The 20,173-nt window shown below is 36.9% G+C and overlaps 1 protein-coding gene across 1 annotated transcript; it reads left to right on the top strand.

Annotated features, from left to right (window-relative positions):
- Positions 1 to 348: 348 nt before the first annotated feature.
- Positions 349 to 17,328, top strand: LOC145768779 (serine protease 23-like). The gene is made up of 2 exons (XM_082580370.1): positions 349 to 1,136; positions 13,847 to 17,328. The coding sequence occupies exons 1-2, from the start codon at positions 543 to 545 to the stop codon at positions 14,546 to 14,548; spliced, it is 1,296 nt and encodes a 431-aa protein (XP_082436496.1). The 5' UTR covers positions 349 to 542; the 3' UTR covers positions 14,549 to 17,328.
- The last annotated feature ends 2,845 nt before the right edge of the window (positions 17,329 to 20,173 follow it).

Genomic DNA, 20,173 nt, shown 5'->3' with positions numbered 1-20,173 from the left:
AATTGATAATAGAGTAGAAAGCTTTAATAATGTGCGAAGAAGATTTATAAGCAGCCTTGATAGATTTGCAATTCGTTTCGAAGCGATTCCTTTCAGTATACAAGTAATAGGAAATTATTCAGGTGAAAAATTTCAGTGAAAATGTAACGAAACCAAAAGACAACCGCGACTGCTAAAATTTTCCTGCGACTGTAAAACAAAACTACTAGATCAATTCCGCGGCAAAACCGCAGAACTGGTAACCTTGGCTATTGGACCATCGATGTAATCGAGCCTTTTTTCCTTTACTATTTTTCAGAGTACAATAGTCAATGGCATTGCTCATTTCGTAGTTGGCTTTGCGAGGGAAGGTGCTGTGTCGTTGTTCAAAAAGCGGAGGTATTTGTAACCTAGCGTTCTAGAGCAAGTCGCCAGATTACGGATTGTCTCCGTCTGCTTTTCCAAGATATCACAAACTGAGTTACGAAGAAAAAGATCAAGTAATTAGGCTATCGCAAAGTTTGCAAAGATCTACAGTAAGTTTGTTTGCCGGAAAAGGCATCATGGTTCGCAGTTGGTGGTCTACTGGTATCTTCACGGTGATTGGACTTGTTTGTATTTCATCTGCTGTGAAATTAAGGATATCGGACTTTAGTTGGCAGCGGCCGCGTTTGCCCAATCTTGCACCCTCAGTAGAAGTCGCTACTGGTCCAGCAGAGTTCAAAGGTCATGTACGTAATGTTCTACGTGTAGACTGTGATCTGGATTGTCAGGTTGAAAAAGGAAAACAGCCCCTTACTTTTGAAGACATCGAGAACGATTTAAGTTATGAGACATTGGACGTATCACAAAACATGCGATTCAAAACAGTGGTAAATGTATCAGATATCCCAACAGAAATGCTTCGACAAAGTAATGATGACATTAGTAGGCAATTTACAGAAAATGTTACTTCTTCATCTGGGATTTTGAGTCGCAAAAAAAGAGCTGTGTTTGGATATGACACTCGACATTCCATTTCTACGGATAAATTTTCGACCATGTACCCTTTCTCAACCGCTGTAAAGCTGTCAACAGGCTGCGCCGGCGTATTGGTGTCTCCAAAGCATGTACTCACATCTGCCCATTGCATTCATAATGGGAAACGGTATTTGAAGGTACGTTTGTGGTTAATATTACGTTTTTTGTCATTGTCTGCAATGCGTTAATACTGAATGAGCGTTTTTATTTTGTACTGTCTTTTTCTGTAGGCTACGCAGTTTTTTAAGCTACACGCACAGCATTTTTCTTTTGTGTTGGTTGTTTATCAAGCAAATATTGTCAAGTTGAGCTTTTAATCTTTTAATTGACCGTCCTGAGGTAAAATAAACACCCGACTGCGGACCAAAGCCATTAGCGGATATCTTTATAGTAGGTTTAAAGGGGCAATGATCAAAAAATTGGTTGAAGCATGGATGCTTTTCGTTGAGTCAAAATAGTGCTGGTGGCTTCGTAGCTATCGAAGAAATACATTCACCTTTTTTGCTTCCGGAATTTAGGGAGTTTTAGTGAATTAAATTCCACGTTTAAAAATAATGTTTTCAAGTTTGAGGCAAAAACACTAAAATCTTGATTTTTACCCTAAAAAATTTGAATCATAAACAGGCTCGAAAAACCTTAACTGATGAAAAATAATGTAAAAAATGAGGATGTCACACTAGAAAGTTTTGTCTTTTGAAAATCAGATTAGCGTAACGGATTTATACATTTGTACACACGAAAACAACATAAGGTTTTGCTGAGATACATTTGCTATTGTTCACCGGTTTCCGTTCTTTTTCGTCTTGCTCTCTAATCGATAAGCTTTGTAAACCCAACAGGAAGAAAACAGATCTGTTTATGTTTTCATGACATTTTCTACTTCTCAAAAAGTTGTGCTGTTGTGATTCAAGCATTGAAATAGCAAAACTTCATCTTGTAGTGTGCTTAATATCCACAGTAAATGTGATGTAAAAAATACTAGTTAAACCTTGAAGTACATCATGTGACGTCATCTAATTGGTTCTATTATTTTCATTGTGATTTGTGACGCTTCAGGCTTGTCTGGAGTTTGAGTTGATGCTGCCAGGCCAGAACGGCTTCTACATCATGTTTGATTGTTTTTTTTATGCTGAACTACTGTCTGATATCAAATGGTACCCTAAATTTCATAGGTGATTTTTCTCACAGTTGGTGTATCTGCTTCCACTGTAGTAACTTGGAATGTTTAAACATAACTTCTTAATTTTCCATTAATGTAAACTGTAAAACAACCGTGATACAGCGCCACGCAATATATATTTTTGTTACAGGGAGCGATTCGCATATTACCCGAGATGAGTTTAAAACAGTATGAATTTGATCAGTTGCACTAAAGCACAATAAGACGTTCTACAATAATTTTCCAACATCATCATATCAACGTATCCTGAACATGTTTCAGTTTGTGGTACCCAGTTAGGCAGAATTTGCGTTGCCCACTCATGTTTAGTTGGTTACTGCGAGTGTCTGTTTCAGACAAAATGTTGTTTTGTGTGCAGATTTGTCCTCATTGTTGATTTGTGGTTGGTTTTTGAAAAGGTAATGTTTACTCTTCAACTTCTTGCTTGAGATTTCCAGTTTTCAAAAACGTGACTGCTGATCCACTAATCACCATATAACCTGCCTAGCCAGCTAGCAAATCAGTTATTTTCTACATTCATCAGACGTCTGCAGGCGTGTAATCATTGCAAAAAGGAACCGATTTGCTGACTAAGAGTTTCCAGCATCAAACAACTTGAACGACCTGAACACTAGATAGTAATGACTTCTGAAGCGCCAGGGGCTAGCTAGTGGCCAATGCGGCGAGTTTTAACCAAATTACATCTGCAGGCTTGGCAATATTCTCCAGGCATACAATCATAATTTTGTGGGTGGATTGACCTGGAAGTTTTGAAACAACCACAACACTTGTAACAATTGTTGAATACAACAGCTTTCCTTACCGAAAGTTTCGGTCCCCAAAAAAAGTGCCTGACGTTATGTTTGATTTCCTGGTTTCTCGTATAGAAACTTAAGTCCCAATAAATAAATTTTCAGCCAGCAAAGGCTGCTTTTTTACATCACTAGACGTTAAAAATGGCACGCCAAAAAGACAATCTTGACTGGTTGAGTTAGTTGGAAACGAAAAAGTTCTCAAAACATTGTTGAAAGAAGTTTGCAGTCCTCTGTGAAAGCTTTATCTGTTTTTTAAAAGGTGTTGGATAGTGTTTCTGAGTTTAGCATAGGTATATGATTCCATACAGCAAAGGCATGAGATAAAATTATAATACAGACTGCTGTTTTCCGTTATTAATACACTTGTCCAGACAATGAGCCAACATGACTGTAAAATAAACAAAAAATTGTTTGTATTTCTGTCTGAAAATCGATGTGTCGTCCATTATTTGATTTAGCCTATACTCAGTCGAACAACGCACTGCTACATGAAAGATTTAAGACAAAGCTAACAAAATAAAAATCCTATTTTATGAAAAAATGTCTACGTCCAAAAGAATTTCTTTCTAATGAAATTGTTAGTGGTCACATTTCTTTTTAAAGATTTTACGTTGTAAAAATATTTTTCACGCAGGAAAAAGTTCTCACTTAAGCAAAAGTTCTCACTTGGTTTTACTACAACAAAACTTTGAACAGTTTTAAGCTCAAGGGTGTATTTAATGCTTTGTGAGATAGACCAGGCGCCAAGTCTATAAAATTTATTAAAGGTAAAAGCGTTAAGGATAAAAACATATCATGTCCTTAAGCGAAAAGAATTTCAATGAATTTCAAGTGATTTGTGTATTCTTAATATATGCTATAAAGAGTCTTTGTAAAAATACCTGGCAAAACGCACGTTGGATTCCTTGAAGTCCGTTTTGGCTCTTTCTGTAAAAATGCAAATTTTGGTCGATACTACATCAACAAACATTGCATCAGCAGATATTGTGATGACAAATACGTAACAATGGATGATGCCCAAATGGTCCAAGCAAGCTAAATATCAAGTATCAGATAATGGGACAAAGACCTGCAGTAATATACCACGTGTCGAATATTTGTACATATTTTAAGTAATCATAAACGCTCGTCTATTGAAAGTACTTGACTAGCATTGTACAAGATCTTCTAATGGTCGCATTGAAACGGCTACCTGACCAATTTTTGACCTGACAATCTTGCTGACAAAACGATTCGTACACATGCTGGTTTGTGGTTAGAGCAAAATTACGCCTGATCACTGGTCAAGGAAGAATACTTTAAGCCTATTAAGTGTGCAGTGGCCGTAAAATGTTATTGGGCATTTTTTTTTTTTTGTTAAAAGCCAGACGTATTGCCTCAAAGCAAAACGCTTAGTGAATGGCAAATTGTCATCAAACTTCGCGATTTTCAAATATTCATTGAAGACGCTATTTGAGCAGATGTGTTTCAGTTTCATTTTTGGATTAAAAATCCCTTAGCCTACTTTAATTCATGTTTTATGTATGTCAGTGAAATCGATATACGAGCACTCGAGAAAACGCTTTAGTTAAAAATATCAAGGGATTGTGAAAATGCTTCTAAAAGTAATCACGAAAGACTCATGACATAATTTCAAGAAAATGATGTTTCTAGTGATGTAACTATTTTCGTGTCGCCACACATCCTGCTGTTTTTATCGTGTACCAGCACTAGCTTTTGTACCGAAACGTTGTCCAGAATCAAATTACTAATCATATTTTATGTCGTCCTGACAAAGTTATTCCTCAGAGAGACACTTTGGCGGCCTCCAACATCCCTTTCGGAAACCAGCAGTGTGTAGGTAAACTGATTTACTTCACCTTTTTGTGGCAAATCAATGCGGTTGGAACTCGATCAGTACAAATAAACCACTTGCATCAACACGACACCTTTGCTCAGTTACAACATAACATTGTCATTGTATTGTAAAAGTATCTGTATCATTCGCGTATGTATCTACAGTAGCCTACATGTTTTCTTCTTTTGGTCGACTACATGTTTTTTTTTAAATTTTTGGCATTGTTGCTTGCTGCTTTTGGATGTTTTCACAATTTTTGTCGTAACACTCGAAGTAGTGTAAGATGTGACCTCTTCTTTTGTATCTTGAATAGTTTATTTGAGTTACCGTGATGTTTCTTAACATTACAACCGTACGTTAAGTTTTGATTCGACTTGAATTTCAAATAGGGTAGTAATTGTTCCGCACTGAAAATACACATCCCACCCTGCAAAAATCACAACTCCAGTGCCTAACAACTTACTTATTGCCATTTCTGAACATAAAATTTACCGTTTTTTAGACCTTAGTGCTGTCTAAACTATCACCCATGAGAATTAGAACTTGGTTCGTCCAATTAGTGAAGCTTTGTGATGTCTATTATGACATGGTATAGGATTACTGCGTTTAGCTAAATATAAACTAGTTTTCATTAAACAAAGCTCTTAAATTCTTTAAGAATTTTGCTTTTACATTTTGAAGTTGTTTAAAGAGTTACTTTTAAACTCCATGCCCATTAAATCATGTGGCTATTTTGGTTAAATCGATATACTTATCTTTTATGACAAATGTCGTATTTTTTCTTTCCAATTATACAGTAAAAACTGTGTGAGCGAGCGTGTGTCTTTGATATAATTGTAGGTTACACTGAAATAAAATACATTTATGCTGTGTGTGGTTTATACTGTTAACTTTCTTTTTTATAATATTTGCATATGTCTGAACTCCAAAACGTTTTTTTATAATTGAGAGTTTTTTGATGAATTGTTTGAATTATTTGTTTTAACATATTTGCAGTGCAATTTTCATTTATGCAAATTACTGTAGATTATGTAAAAATGTTCGTCGTTAGATAGCGTGTTTTATGGGCCGAATCAATACCGTATAACTTCTTCAAATTTTCTTTCATATAGGAAAGTTTTAAGAAACGGTCTAAAAATATGTGTTTTTTATCAATCCATCGCTTTAAAAATGTTTTTAGTAGTCCAGTATTTTCCGAAGTTTTTGTCTGCGGAACACTACAAGGAACCAGAACAGTCAAACAAACTAAAGCTTTTTAAAACTAGGTCCGTAGATCATGACAACTTTCAAAATTGTTATGGAATCTTTGTGTTCCGTGAAACCCACTTTGGGAATCCTGTTACTAAATTTAAATATGCATAAGGTAGGATGCCTTTTTTGGTGGTTTAGAAAGAGGTTGAGTACTTTGCGTGGCTTGTATCAGTTTCAATAGTGTTGTTATTGATTATTCTAAGGCGATGCCCATTTCAAACGCAACTCCTCCCTTCGCACAAAAATAGCGCTACCTGCAACCAGCCTGCACAGTCAAAATATGGCAACACTCTATGGTTGTTGTTATGCGTCTCCTACATAGTTGCCAGTCTTTGGCTATTGTGAAAAGCTGCTTTAAGCTTTTGTGAGGTTTAGTTTTACGTAAACTAACGTAAATCCATTAGCTACAAATTTTCCGTGCTGTAGCAGCACAGAGACACATTGAAAAAATCGATATTGGGCCGTTCTTGTTCATGAAAGAGTTTCGTACTCGTGATGACGTCATACAAAAGCGACTGTACAAGTGTACAGCAGCCATCGTGTTACATCATATCGATCGAAACTGCTGATTGGATCTGCAAGCCTGCTTGCAAATTCGAATTTTTTTTGTTTCGTTTCGACACAAAATGCTTGTCTTGGTATCGATACGCAGAGAATTACGAAACGGATAACCAAATATTCATGCGTACGAGTTTTTAGTTCAAAAATATTTCCAAATTTTTCGTTTCTACAAAAAATTCGTTGGAACTTTGCTTTGAGTAACCCTATGTACATTATGGGGTCCCTTTGACGTTTACAACAAGTCTCCACGACTCTCTGCTATCCCGCCTACTCAATTGCTCTTTGCTTGAAATCCGTGGGTGGTTGTGCGATGCTATCAGGAAGTTAATCTTCGCTATGCGCTGTCGAAAGTTTATAACGAATGAAAGGCTTGCGTTTTGCATTGATGCAATTTATGTCAAATTAATAAAGAATTGCTCTTTTTAATGAAGCTTACCCAAAGTCCCCATTGTCAACATTGAGGTAATCCAGCAATTCAGCAGCAGGAAAGTTCTTCAGATGTGAAAACAATTTAACGTGATATATTTTTCTGTGCTCAGCTGTTTCAACTTGATGTTTAAAAGAATGTGCCACGGCCTACTAAAACACGGCCAAATATGTTGCTATTTGGGAAAATTTCTAAGAGTCTGAATTGTTACAATCATAGCCATGATAAACCTGTCATTTTTCCACTTACAGAAGTAGCCTATGTAAAACAAGCAACATTTGCATCTAGACATATTTTTGGCTTGTTTTACCAGAGATTAGATATGTATGTTAAGCACAATTTATGCAATAATATGTAAAATATGTAAGACTTTCAAACTGCATCCTGGAGGTAGTCTCACCATACAGTCGTTAGGTTTTTTTGTAAAGTGGGATGTTTCGCCAATAGCCATATTTTACTTGCAAAACTAAACTTGGCGAAAAACAAACGAATTAAAATTTAAATTGACACATCCAACGAACAGCTTACAACTTTGAATGCACAAAAAATCCTTGATATTTTAAATGGAACATGCAATTGCACCAAACGATACTACCTCCAGGGTGCAGTTGAAAAGTCTTACATATTACATTCTTATTGTGTAAACTGTGCTCAACGTACATACCTAATCTCCAATTAAACAAGCCAAACATATGTCTAGGTGCAAATATTACTTATTTTACATACTTCTGGTAATGGCAAGATGACAGGTTTATCATAGCTACGATTGTAACAATTCAGACTCTTAGAAATTTCCTCAAATAGCAACATATTTGGCCGTGTTCTAGTAGGTCGTGAATGTGCTTTTGTAAAAGTATGCATGCTGGCAGTCTCACATGTGACCAGGAATTGCGGCAATGTTTCATTCTTTCCTGGAACTAACAATGGTTCAGATTAGCTGTTAACCGTTTCGTTGCAATGCATTTGCATAGCACAGCCGATCAAAGTACAGACACTTTGTCGATGGGTGTTTCAACGGAAAACAAAACGCTCTCTTCGGTTAACACAAAATATTCGCATACTGCTCACAAATACTGCGGTCTTTGGCCATATATGCGGATGTGGTCTGATAGAACTTCAATACTGTATAACCATTTTGCTAATAGACGTCAGATCAGACTTCCGAAGCGGATTTTTGTTTTCGCAGTGATTTATCCAAAATTGCTTTATTTTGAGACCTAGATGTTGTTGAACGTGATAACAATTGAAGGTCGCACTATTGTGAAATATATGTTATGCAATTTATATTTGGCAATGGATTTAACCGAGTTTCAATTTTCAAGCAATTTATGCGCCAACCATTTCCTTATTGACAAATTAAGAAAAATAAATTTAGTGGCAATACCTAATTGGATGTTTCCGCTTTCTGTCAAAAGGTCAAAGTATTGTTGCCTTTTGCTTACCCACAATTTCCTATCCAAACCGTGTTGCGTTTATTGAAATACTTTACACCAAAAAGCTAGAGATAAGGCTATTCACAGAATGAATAGAACATGAAGCCACTAGAAAAATTTGATTGTTCCAGAACAACTGTTTTGTTTGTCGTACCCTGGCTTACACCCGGTGGGTGAAGATTTAGATCAAGTGAACGGGAAGGTAAGGAAGTCAATCTTCGTGTCCACCTTCAGGCACCTTCAGGCACCTTCAGGCAATTGTAAAGTATTGTGACGGAATTCTGCGGTTTTCGTTTACTTTTTCAAAGTTCAATTAAAGCTAATGAACGGAAGCTTTTCCGAACAGCAAAGCCACGAGAGAATTGATTAAGCTATTCGGTTGTTTTACAGGCAACCGCAGTGACTGTGCAGGGAGCCAATTAGGTTGCCAGAGCGACATCTGGGTTGACGTGAAATTGTTTGATAAAATTACATAAAATATTAAAGCGCTGGTTCAATGTTGATTGATTGGTTTATACTTTTTTGAATGCCTCACGAAATTGTGTCTGGTTTTGAAACAACTTGCTAAGCCCATGCACTGTATCCAATGCCTGCGTAATTTCATGCTGTGGAAAATTAAACATGGTTAGGCTATTAACGTTTTGCAATACATTTAGATTTCCCCTAAGCTGCTACACATCAATTAAATTAAATTTTCCGGTCTGTGTTGCTTACCTAATACCCATATTACACACTGATATTTGGAAATAGGCTAGCAAGGCCTACACTTACGAAAGCAGTAACATAGCCCAATTGGTGTTCTGCCACAGTTGAGCGAGAAGGGAATAACAGCAATACACAAGTCATCCAGTTAGTCGCTTTCGGAATAAAATTAGAGTTAAAAATATTGTTATTCTTAATTGGGAAGATTTGCGGTGAAACAAAACAAGAATTGGTAAAAGTAAAACCCATAAATCAAACATTTCTGGTCAAGGTATTTAATGCTGTAACACTGGAGCATATTTACCTTTATGTGATTCATAAAATTGACAGAAAACCAAACGACAAAATATTTCTTTACTTTTCGAAATTCTGCCACACCCCCAGGTGAGCACACGCGGTTGAAAAGGTTCTGCTGCAACAGAGGAATTTTCCAGCCAGCACATCAGACCTTTTTGCTATAGATTTAACTGCTGCAGACGTTGAACCACTGTAACAAAGACTGATTCGCTAACTGGTGGGAATTTTTGGCCAGAAAGATAAAAAGTGACGTAGGAGCCACAACTTGCATGGTACTGAGAATTGAAGAAACGATTACTCCTTTGAACATTTAGCAAACTGTCAGCAGATCATTTGTTCTCTTGTTATTATTCTGAAACGAAATACACAATCTTAACTGACGTCAATTTATTTGAAGAAATGCAGACGTTTCCATACCTTTGCTCATTTGTTAAATGTTTGAAAACTTTTCTTCGTTTCTTTGACAGCTTTAACGTTGTAATACAAAACAGAGAGCAACTGCTGTAGTTATTTGCATTTGTTTAGCGTTTGGCAGCGTAAATTAGATCACAAATTTGTTAACTTGAACCTTTAACAAAACTCCCATTAAACTTTATGTTTCGACTCCACATTGATCAAGTAAACCGCATTTGAGCCTTTCATTTACAAACATTTGAAAACACAATGCTTTTTGCAATCCTTTGCATTTTACAACATATGTATGTTTTGAATGTCAATGGTCGGGCTTTTGTTGGTGGTTTAAGAGCCATAAAAAGTAAAAAAACTTACATCATAAGGTTTCGTGGCTCGTAATTTCGCTGTGCATAATATTTCTGGTTTTACCTAAAAAGATGGACCATTTCTTTACCTACGATGTTGTAAGATTTGCGTAACGCTGTGAATATTTTGAGAATTTTTTTTACTTCACATTATGCAGGTGCTTCATTGATTTATTGTTATTTTACTTGAAGCTTTAAATCAGTGGTTCTCAACCTTTTTGTCTTGGCAGACCGTTTTACAATGTTTTATAACCGGGCGTTTCAAAGCGACACACTTAGAAAAATTTGCTAAACTTGTGACGCACTTATGACGTTTGATGACATTGAAGAAGTTATATAAGCTATATGTTGGCACACAGGATGAAAAATCAGTAATTTATATCCTGATTTAATTTTAATTTTTTTTATAAATTTTATCAAAAATTAATTGCAACCGTTACAAGAGTTTTTGCAACCGTTACAAAGAATATCTCCCTTTTTTCATTTGTCATCAATATTTTGTTGTAATCACAGTCATGGCAAAACTGTGAGTGCTGTCTCAAAAGAATTAAGTTAAACGTGGCCTTATTAAAAGATTTAACTGATTTACGGTATGTGATTTTTTTAGTCAGGAAACCAAACCTTTGTGCCTATAAAATTTCAAACGACGCATCAATGCGTCGCGACGTACAGTTTGAGAATGGCGGTAATACACAAATAATGCACAACTAAATTTTAATTTTGTAATTTATCAATCATGCTTCAAACTCGGAAACTTTCACGGACCCCTTGGGTTCCGCGGACTCCTGGTTGAGAACCACTGAGTACTTTAAATGATTTAACACACCTGGGGAAGTGATTTATTTCCTATCTCAGTTCATCCGCAAAATCTACGCATCGCTGAATGCAGGCGGAAGGCCTTGACCTTGATCAAGTATTTGCAACCTCCAACTCCAATCGTTATTTAATGCAAACACTATTTTGTATAAGAAGAGTAACCTGCGTTAAAGGGCATTAAAACCAACACTTAGGCCTACTTTGTCGATAACTGTGTCTCTTAGTTACTGATGATAGATACTGATGCGGTTGAAAAATATGACTAACAGTTCGTATGCTTTCTGAATTGCTGCTTTCTTGTTCTATGGTTGCAAAATTGAATTAATTCTTCCATTACATGTGCTGGAACATAGCAAACCTCTTTGCAGATACTTTCTGCTTTTAGCTATTACGTGATGACGCCAATGCTTTTCTTTTCAAGTCATTGCAGCAAAAATCAGCATGTTTTTTGTATCTAAAAAACGATTATAACCTGTCGGCACGATCTGAAGCTTTAGCAGGAGGGTCCACGAGGTACTTTTGCTGGCCTGGGATCATTTTAGGAGCTCAAAATTTTTCCAAGTAGCCTGGAAAGGAAAAAATCACTTCGTATTTTTTTAATTCTATTATTTTTTCAACTGTTTCAAACCTAGTGAAGCAGAGAGCGTTCTTCCTGGCTATCAGCACAAGGCTGTACAACAAGCAATTGCGATTTGCTAACCATAACGGTGTAGCTTCCACGCTGGCCATTTAGTTATACCATCCAATCAACTACTATGTTTTTCGGAAGCCGATTGCAGCAAGAATTGACACCGTGTTTCGCCCATGAGGCTTGGCTCGTCAGTATCGCACCACTAATTCATGCCACAAGGATATTTGACCACCGCCTTTACCAGTGAGCTTAACTTTTATGTAACAATTTCGTCATCAATTCATATTTGCCGTCGTTTAACTTCCCATGGAGTCAGCTTCCTTCAAAGTTTTTTTTTTCCATTTTTGAATCGAAAGTACAATCTTGAATTAAATTCGATCCAAAGATAGAATATCACGTTTGAAAAGCGAAATAGGTTTCAAGTGTGATTTAGTTAAGACATAAATTAGTTTTACAAGAGATATGTTGCTATTCTTGCACCACAGATCTAATCTCAATCTGAACGAATGCTTTACATTTCCTTACTTTGTTCCGGTCGTTAGTTGTCACTGGGTTGTACATGTACATTTCTTATGTTAAAACGTTTTACTTCTTTCAAGTTGCAAGATTAGATGTCTAATCTGTAACTACCGACTGAAGACGCACTAGTTTTCCTTGCACGCTTTGCTTGCCTTTAGGCAAAGCGCCACCTTTGATTCAAATCTTCAAGAGTTTTGTTTTGTACCATCGAATGATTGCTTGTGCATAACATTTGACAACATCAAAGCCACATTGCAAACACGAAATGTAATGTTGAAAAGCGCAAACAATGCCATAGTCCAGCGGTTAGTCCGATATCTTCTGGTTTCAGCATGAGGGAATTCAGCTGATTAGCAGCTGAATTCCCACCCCAACGAAAGGTAGCTTACTCTATGTAAGGTGTGGCTGGTGAAGGCCTCTTGTGAAAAAATACCTTATTATTTTCATAGTTTACGTTCACAAAGAGTAGGATAGTAAAGCCAACGATGGGCACTTATCACAAAATACCTTATAATTCTCATGCTTTACACTATTCACAGAGAGTGGGATAGACTTTGTTTGTTTGTTTTTCATATCTTTATTCTGCATTGCGGAAAGCGGACTTGAGCGCTATTTGTGTCTGTTTCCGGTTGTCTACTCTACTTATGACTTAAACTTGGTACTACCCATTACTCGAAATCGATCACTGGGTAGAGGCAATTATCGTAAAGTTTCTTGCCCAGAGAAACAACAGCAAGTGCGGGTGGCTGGAGTCAAACATGCAGGCTCTCGACTGCGAGCCCAACGCGCTAACCACTCGACCACTGCTGCCGACAATGATTGGCTAGTTGGGTGTATGATATTTTACTTTATTAGACATTGTTAATTCATGGAATTATGTAGCTATAATAAAATTATGCCGAACTGTTCTTCAACACCAAAATCTTGATTTATACGGATAATTGATAGACTTCTATCGTACTTGAAGAGTGCTTTATTAGGACATTTACTCCTCTACCACACACGAAAACAATAAAATAGAAATAAAAGCTTAAACTTTTACCAACAAGGTTTAAATGTAGGCTATGGTTTTGTATCTATCTTTTTGTTTCGGTTTATTTTCTGTCTGGGGCTGAGTGTTTAAGATACCGTCAGATGTTTTAGATAATAATTCAATGTACGGTATGAACAGTAAACACTTTATTTTAATTGTAGACTTCAAGATGAATATGGAGCTTTTTGTAGCCTGCAGTAACTTGATATGTAAATTGACCTTTAGCCCTGTAGGTTGTGGCACATCTATGACAGAGTTGAGCATCAACTGGAATTGACAAAAATTTTCTTACTCCCAAGTATAAATTTTTCACACTCTACATCTTTTGAGCGTACAAATTTCTATAACGATAATTAAGTGGTGTAGGCCTATACTACGTAGGCTGTGCCGTTTAAACAGAGCAGTAGGCTATTGCGGGAGATTTATTAATTATATCGTTGACTGTACTGTATGACATGAGTTGGACAAGAGCTCACTTTCAAAAGTGTCTGTTGTGATGGTTTAAATCGTCCTTTCCACCAAAATATATGGAGTATTATCCGCGTATGCATAATCACATTCCAGCCTATGCTATATTGATAGCTTATCTTATTTGCTTTTTTTTGCAGGGAGTGAAAAAGCTGAGAATAGGAAAATTCATCAATAGGAAAATCAAAAGAAGAAACAAAAAGAAGAGGAAGAAAGGGAAGAAAAATCGCGGCAGAAAACAACGCAGAAGAAAGGTCGCTAATGAAGAAAGCAATGGAAACGCCTTGGTTAGATCTCGACGTAGCGCTCTTAAACCACCAAAAAAATTCAAATGGATTCGTGCAAAGAAAACACACATCCCCCAGTCGTGGGTGCTGAAAAAAGGTCGTCGTCATCCGCAATTAATGGTCGAATACGATTACGCTGTCATCGAATTAAAACGGCCACTTGGGGCTTCACATATGAAGATCGGAATCAGTCCAGTCAAAGAGCACTTGCCTCGAAACCAGCGAATTCATTTTACAGCTTTTGACCAAGGCAAGAGCAAGGATCTACTATACCGATATTGCCAAGTTGAGGAACAGTCTTCTGAGATGATGTACCACTACTGTGATGCACAGAAAGGAACATCCGGAGCTGGCATTTATGTAAGATTGTACGACAGAGAAACTTCATCCTGGGACCGTAGGGTTATAGGGATTTTCTCTGGCCATCAATGGGTAGACATGGGTGAAGGCCAGCCCCCGAAAGAGTACAATACTGGAGTGCGAATAACTCCCTTAAAATACGCTCAAATTTGTTTTTGGGCAACGGGAGACTACAGTCAATGTCGAGGTGGATAAGGAAACATCTGATCGACGTAAAAAGTTACAATAGCATTAGGTGACAAGAGCCTATCAACAGTTCTGCTCTGCTGCAGGCGTTGAATAGGCTGTGTTGCACCTTGCATCAAAGTTCCGTATGTGCTGTTTAAAGGACTTTTGCTAATCGTGTACTATTGTAGCCAAACATTAATAAAACCTGAACGGAAAAGTTTGATCTTCATTTCCAAGCAAATCACGCATTTTCATTTTAATTTAATGTTGTTTGATATTGCGTTGTGGAAATATTTGGCTGTTGTAAACTATTGTACACTGCTGCGTTATTTATATCTTTTACAGTGATGACATTTATTTTATCTTTTGTAAAAAAAATAAAACATAATTGTTTAATGATAGCTATTCATTCAGCATAATATATTTATTCTAAGCTTGTTTGTAGTCAAGTTCACAATCTATAAAAAGCATCAATTACAAGCAAATGTTTTGTTTGCGACTTCACATGGTAGTCAACCTACAAGCAATTGTTTGCATTTTGTAGTTTCACTTTATGGAAAGTTCATTGCGAATTGCATAATGCTAGCCATGCTTATTTGAAGTCGGTAACGTTTCCTTGTGGAGCAGGCAATTTTTCGCAGCATAGTCAGTGTATTTAACCATTCGCATTTCACTGTTGAAAGAAACACTTCATTTCTTTCTGTAGATACGCGCAGATGTCATACAAATGTACAAAACATGTAAGCTTGAAAGTTGAAGCCGAACCTATGACTGTGTTCACGTTTTTTTTTAAATACTGAATCTGGAGGTTTGTGCATCATGATGAACACTACATTTCATGGATTGATTTGATTAGTAAAATCTTTATTCTCGGATTGAAAAAATAACTGAGACTTTACTTTGAATTGCTTTGTGCCCACTGCTGATTTGTGTCTACCTGTCGTCAAGCCGTTACCATGGCGTCAAGAAGGTAATCGCTCGCTATCCAGTCAATTAAGAAAAGCAAGCATGCTTTAACATGGTTTTGTTTTTAAACCAAATATTATTTCCTGTCTAGATTACATTATTTTCTCGAAAACCAAACAATGAATCTGTGACATGCGTTACATTACGGCCACCGCATTGCAGCTGTCACACGACTGCCATGAGCTGTTTTGAAAAGAAAAGACTGAAGATTTGCCAAGACTCGAACCCACCTCCTTGTGTAATACATGCGCACCTCACCAGGCTAGAAATTCAGTTCACTAAACCTTCTTTAAAACTTACCTGTGACATGTAAAAATGACCTGGCTAGTTAACAAAGTGGTATTTTTTACATCGATTTGGAGTCTACTTACGGTGACTGAATGTGAAAAACCACAATTCTGTTAACATGCAAGAAGAAACTTCTGTGGAATCGATACGAGGTGGAGTGGCATGGTAGTGAGAATTACCCGTGGTTTAGGATTGGGCGAACACTGCAGACCACTTATTTCTGTACATGTTGCATCAGTTCGGAAGGCACACAGTATAAATACAATAATAGTGGTGATATACTGCTTTTGACTTAATTATGATATAGTTTAGAATCTGGTTTATATGTAGTTCTTTTGCTTAGATGTTTACATGTATTAAAAGTAATTTTGTGTCAGTCTCCAATGATTGCCATTTGCTGCATTCCGTTGTTTTTACCGTCTCTTGCTAGTCAACTCGTCGTAATGCTCATTGAGTGCTGTTTGGTTTTAAGAGCAAGAAATCAGCACGTAACTTACATTTTAAAGCAGGCCAAAGCAATTTTTGCTCTTTTACGTGCTAATCTGCTGTTTTATATCCGAAATAGTAGGATTTGACCTTTTCAACCTGTTTAAGCCATTGGTGGATTGAAGATTTGCTTGTGTTAACTTTGGTGAAAAGTTCAAATACGCCCTGGCTATGAAAATTCGTGTATTAACGTCTTTATTTTTAGCTTTCTATGGTAAACTTCAACAACAAAGTATTGTCTGTTTGAAAACATTTCTTTTCTACAACGTTCAATATTATAAAATCTTAATTCCACAATTAATGCTATATCGGCTGGATTTCGTCATCTTTGTGAACACAACTCAGTATTTTTAAAGAATAAATACTATTAATACTACCATAAGTGCTCAATGCCAAGCAAAAAAGCCAAGCAGAGCAAATTACATCAAATACTTATTCTAAAACCTCTACAGCCTGTTTCACCCTAAAAGGGGGATTATCAGAAGGTCCTTGTTTAAATAGAATATTCGACTTGCATGAGAACCTTCTGATAGATAAAATATTCTATTTGAATAAGGACTTTCTGATGAATAGACTATTCTATTTGAATAACGACCTTCTGATGATCCCCTTTTTTAAGGTGAAACAGGCTGTAGAGGTTTTAGAAAGTAATAACTATATTTCATGGAATCAGTATTTTTATATTTCTTCCACGTGCTGAGACGTCAAAGCGATTCAGAAGGGCCGGCTTTCATAAACAAAGTGTATTTGTGTTTTTTTTTACCCATTTGAGGTGAAAAACCCAACAGTGACGCATCATTTTCACAATGTACAAAAGCGTTCATCGTCGTCTTTTGGTATATTGTGTAGTCTCATCGTCTTTGTATTGAGACAGATTGTTTTCGTATTCAGCATATCAGATTTAATTTTATCTGTGTCGTATTATGTTCTCAACACACTGCATCTCGTGCTGTTTTTCGTCCGCAATTGTGCATATTATGCTGTAGGCTTGCATGCCGATGTGCTATTATATCTTTACATCTGCTTGCATTAGTTCAAAGTCAACCGCGGAGAATACAAGAAAATTTTTGTCACTTTTCTTTGCCACACTGCTAAACCCGATAAAAGACAATTAGGCTATAGGCTATTGACGCATGTAATCTAGTAACTTGAAGCTAGAAGAAAATGTGACTTGATGCTAAACTAGCGCACAAATTCTGTGCGTTCAGTCATGTACTGAGGACAGACTTTTGTGAAGAGACTTTTTAATTTTCATGGCCTTGAGCAAGTCTATACAGTTGCAGCATTTCAAGTCCAGTACCGTTGAGAGGGTTGTTTGGGTCCGGTACCAATGGGATGTTGGGGCCCGAAATCAAGACAATTTTAAGACAAATGCACTGCATCCAAACAACAGGAGTTGGTCTCGTCAAGTTCTCGGGGCCCTACAGTCACCCTGGGTCTGAAACAAGTTTTTAATTTAGTTTAGTCTGGTACGTGCAAGCCATTTTTAATTTATCCCCCTTTCGTTGCAAAACTTATACGCCTACCTCCTGAGTCCAATTTATTATTTATACTTATGATGATGTAACTATGTTCCAACATGGCTTGTGCAAAGCGAACGTTGCAATTCACAACCCTGTAAATTGCTGGCAAGTTGCCAGTTCCGCGGCTTTCCCGCGGAATTGGGCTAGTTTTGCTTTAGAGTTCTGGGAAAAATTAAGCAGTCGCGGATTGTAGGTGTTTGGGCTAGTATTGATTTTGGTTGCGGCTTTTGGATTGCGTGGATTCATAGTTTTTCATTGAAAGCGATGAGCTTACAGTTCGCGTCATAGGCAAAGTTAATTTCATGCAAAAAATTGATGGCTTTAAAAATGGCTCTTTTTGGCTCAACGTATTTGAGGGAACAATTTTCTTTCTAAAATGGGCGTTTTAGAAAACTCATCATAAAATTCCCCTATCGATTGGATCTGACAGACAAACACTTGAAAAATGGACTTCGAATTGCGAACACTTCCATTATGGCAAATTTGAAAAAAGTCGCCAGAAAAGAAGCTAGCTGAAAATTTCTCACTGAATTCGTTTAAAGTCGGTGAGACAATAACTTTAGATAGCAGATTTCTTCAGAAATTTATACCTATTTAACTTATTATATATAATTTAACTTGTACATAATATAATTTAACTTATTATTTCTGCAAGGAGATAACCCCTAACAATACCATAACATCAATAATAAAAGAAAAAACTATTTTTTGTGCCTGCAACTACTAGTCAGCATATGTGAAATAGCCTAAACGTGCGGCTTGTGGTTTCACCCAGTTATTTATATTTGGCCCTCCTGTAATAAAGGTTGCACAGCCCTCTTTTATGCAGAAACACATTTACGTAATCGTTATGCATAGTTTGTGGTATGGAGGTCTAATACTTCTAAGAGTTTCGCAATGATCTTTTGTGTGTAAAAAATAAGATTATTCTCCGGAAACATTAAAAACCTGCGGCCCAGCTAGAAATAAAAATAACTCATTCATCATATCAAAAAATTCGGTTCTACTTTTGTACTTATGATTTGATTGGCATGTTTGCTACTTCACTGAGGGTATAACGTAATTATTATGAGACTTTTGGTGCATCTTGTTTGCAAGATTACTGATATATTGGAAGCCAAAGATATCACTACCAGTAGTGGTGAAATACCTGTCTATGTCTGCAGCTGAACATACCAGACCACTGAAACCAGCACAAATGTTTCAACAACTTATCTTTGAAAAGAATAAGCGGTTTTTAAAAACATCGGTTTTACAGTCGCTTCACTTTCGGTTCGTCACGCTTGCGTGCATGCAGTGATTTAACGAAAGGAAACGGTTTTGACACATTTTTTAGTCAATTGCATTCTGCCCTCACCTATTCAAACAAATCCGCTAAGTCAAACACCACGCACCCAAGCTAAGCGAGCGTCCTTCGTTGGCTTCAAGGATAAGCCGAATTTTGCGGTCTTGCCAAATCACGGAGCAGAAGACTTCAAGATCAAAGCATTCCCGTTGGAAGTTGGGGCTTGACATAGCCATCAAATAGGTCCGAACTTATGTGACGTCTTAAAACTGACATGTCATATGTGGTGATTGAACCGCATAAAAGTTTGCACCAAAATTTGAACAATGTTTGAAAATAATAACATGTTTGACAATAACAATGTTTGAAAATAATAACAATCCCAATAGATATCATGCCCCTTGATAACCACCCCAAAAGCAACGTTTTGTGATGTTTAAACTAATAAGCAGTTTCATTCCGTTGCGGAAGCGATAGAAATTTAACCTTTTTTGACTCCACAAGTTTTTTGAAACGAAAATGTTTTCAAACCAAATTAACTGAACTGTTAATCACCAAAGTGTTTATTAGATGCCAAACGGTTCTTAATTTACAATTCGCTTAATAGGCTATGCAGTTGAACGACTGTTTTCTATTCCACTAATGACATTTTATTGGCGCACCGTGGATTAAGAAATTTAGGGTCAAATGAGGGGGGGGAGCTCGATCAGGTAAATAGTCGGCGCACAGTTTCTAGTAAATATGTTATTTGCTTTCTCTCCTGTGCAAACTCCTTTCTTAATCGTTCTTGTAAACGGAGTTTGCAAGCTAGATAAAGACTTGTTCAATCCCGGATTACAGGGTTGAATGTATAAATCTTCTTTAAACACCGGAGGCTAATCAATCAACGATCAATTCTAGTCGGACACGTATTTCCCAGGACTAGTGGTGTAACCAGATCCATTTTTCAGGGGGGCAACATTTTCAGTGAAGTCATAAACGAAGGCTGTATAAACCAGTAGCGTAGCCAGTAATTTTGAAAGGGGGGGGGGGGGGGTTGACGACTCAGCGGCGGGGGATCTGGGGGGCCTCCCCCAGAAAAATTGCTTTGAGTTTGGTGCATTC

Source organism: Aplidium turbinatum, chromosome 4, assembly GCF_918807975.1.
Source record: "Aplidium turbinatum chromosome 4, kaAplTurb1.1, whole genome shotgun sequence".
NCBI lineage: Eukaryota > Metazoa > Chordata > Ascidiacea > Aplousobranchia > Polyclinidae > Aplidium > Aplidium turbinatum.
Note: the sequence above shows the minus strand (reverse complement) of the source record. Positions and strands in the feature narration are given on the sequence as shown.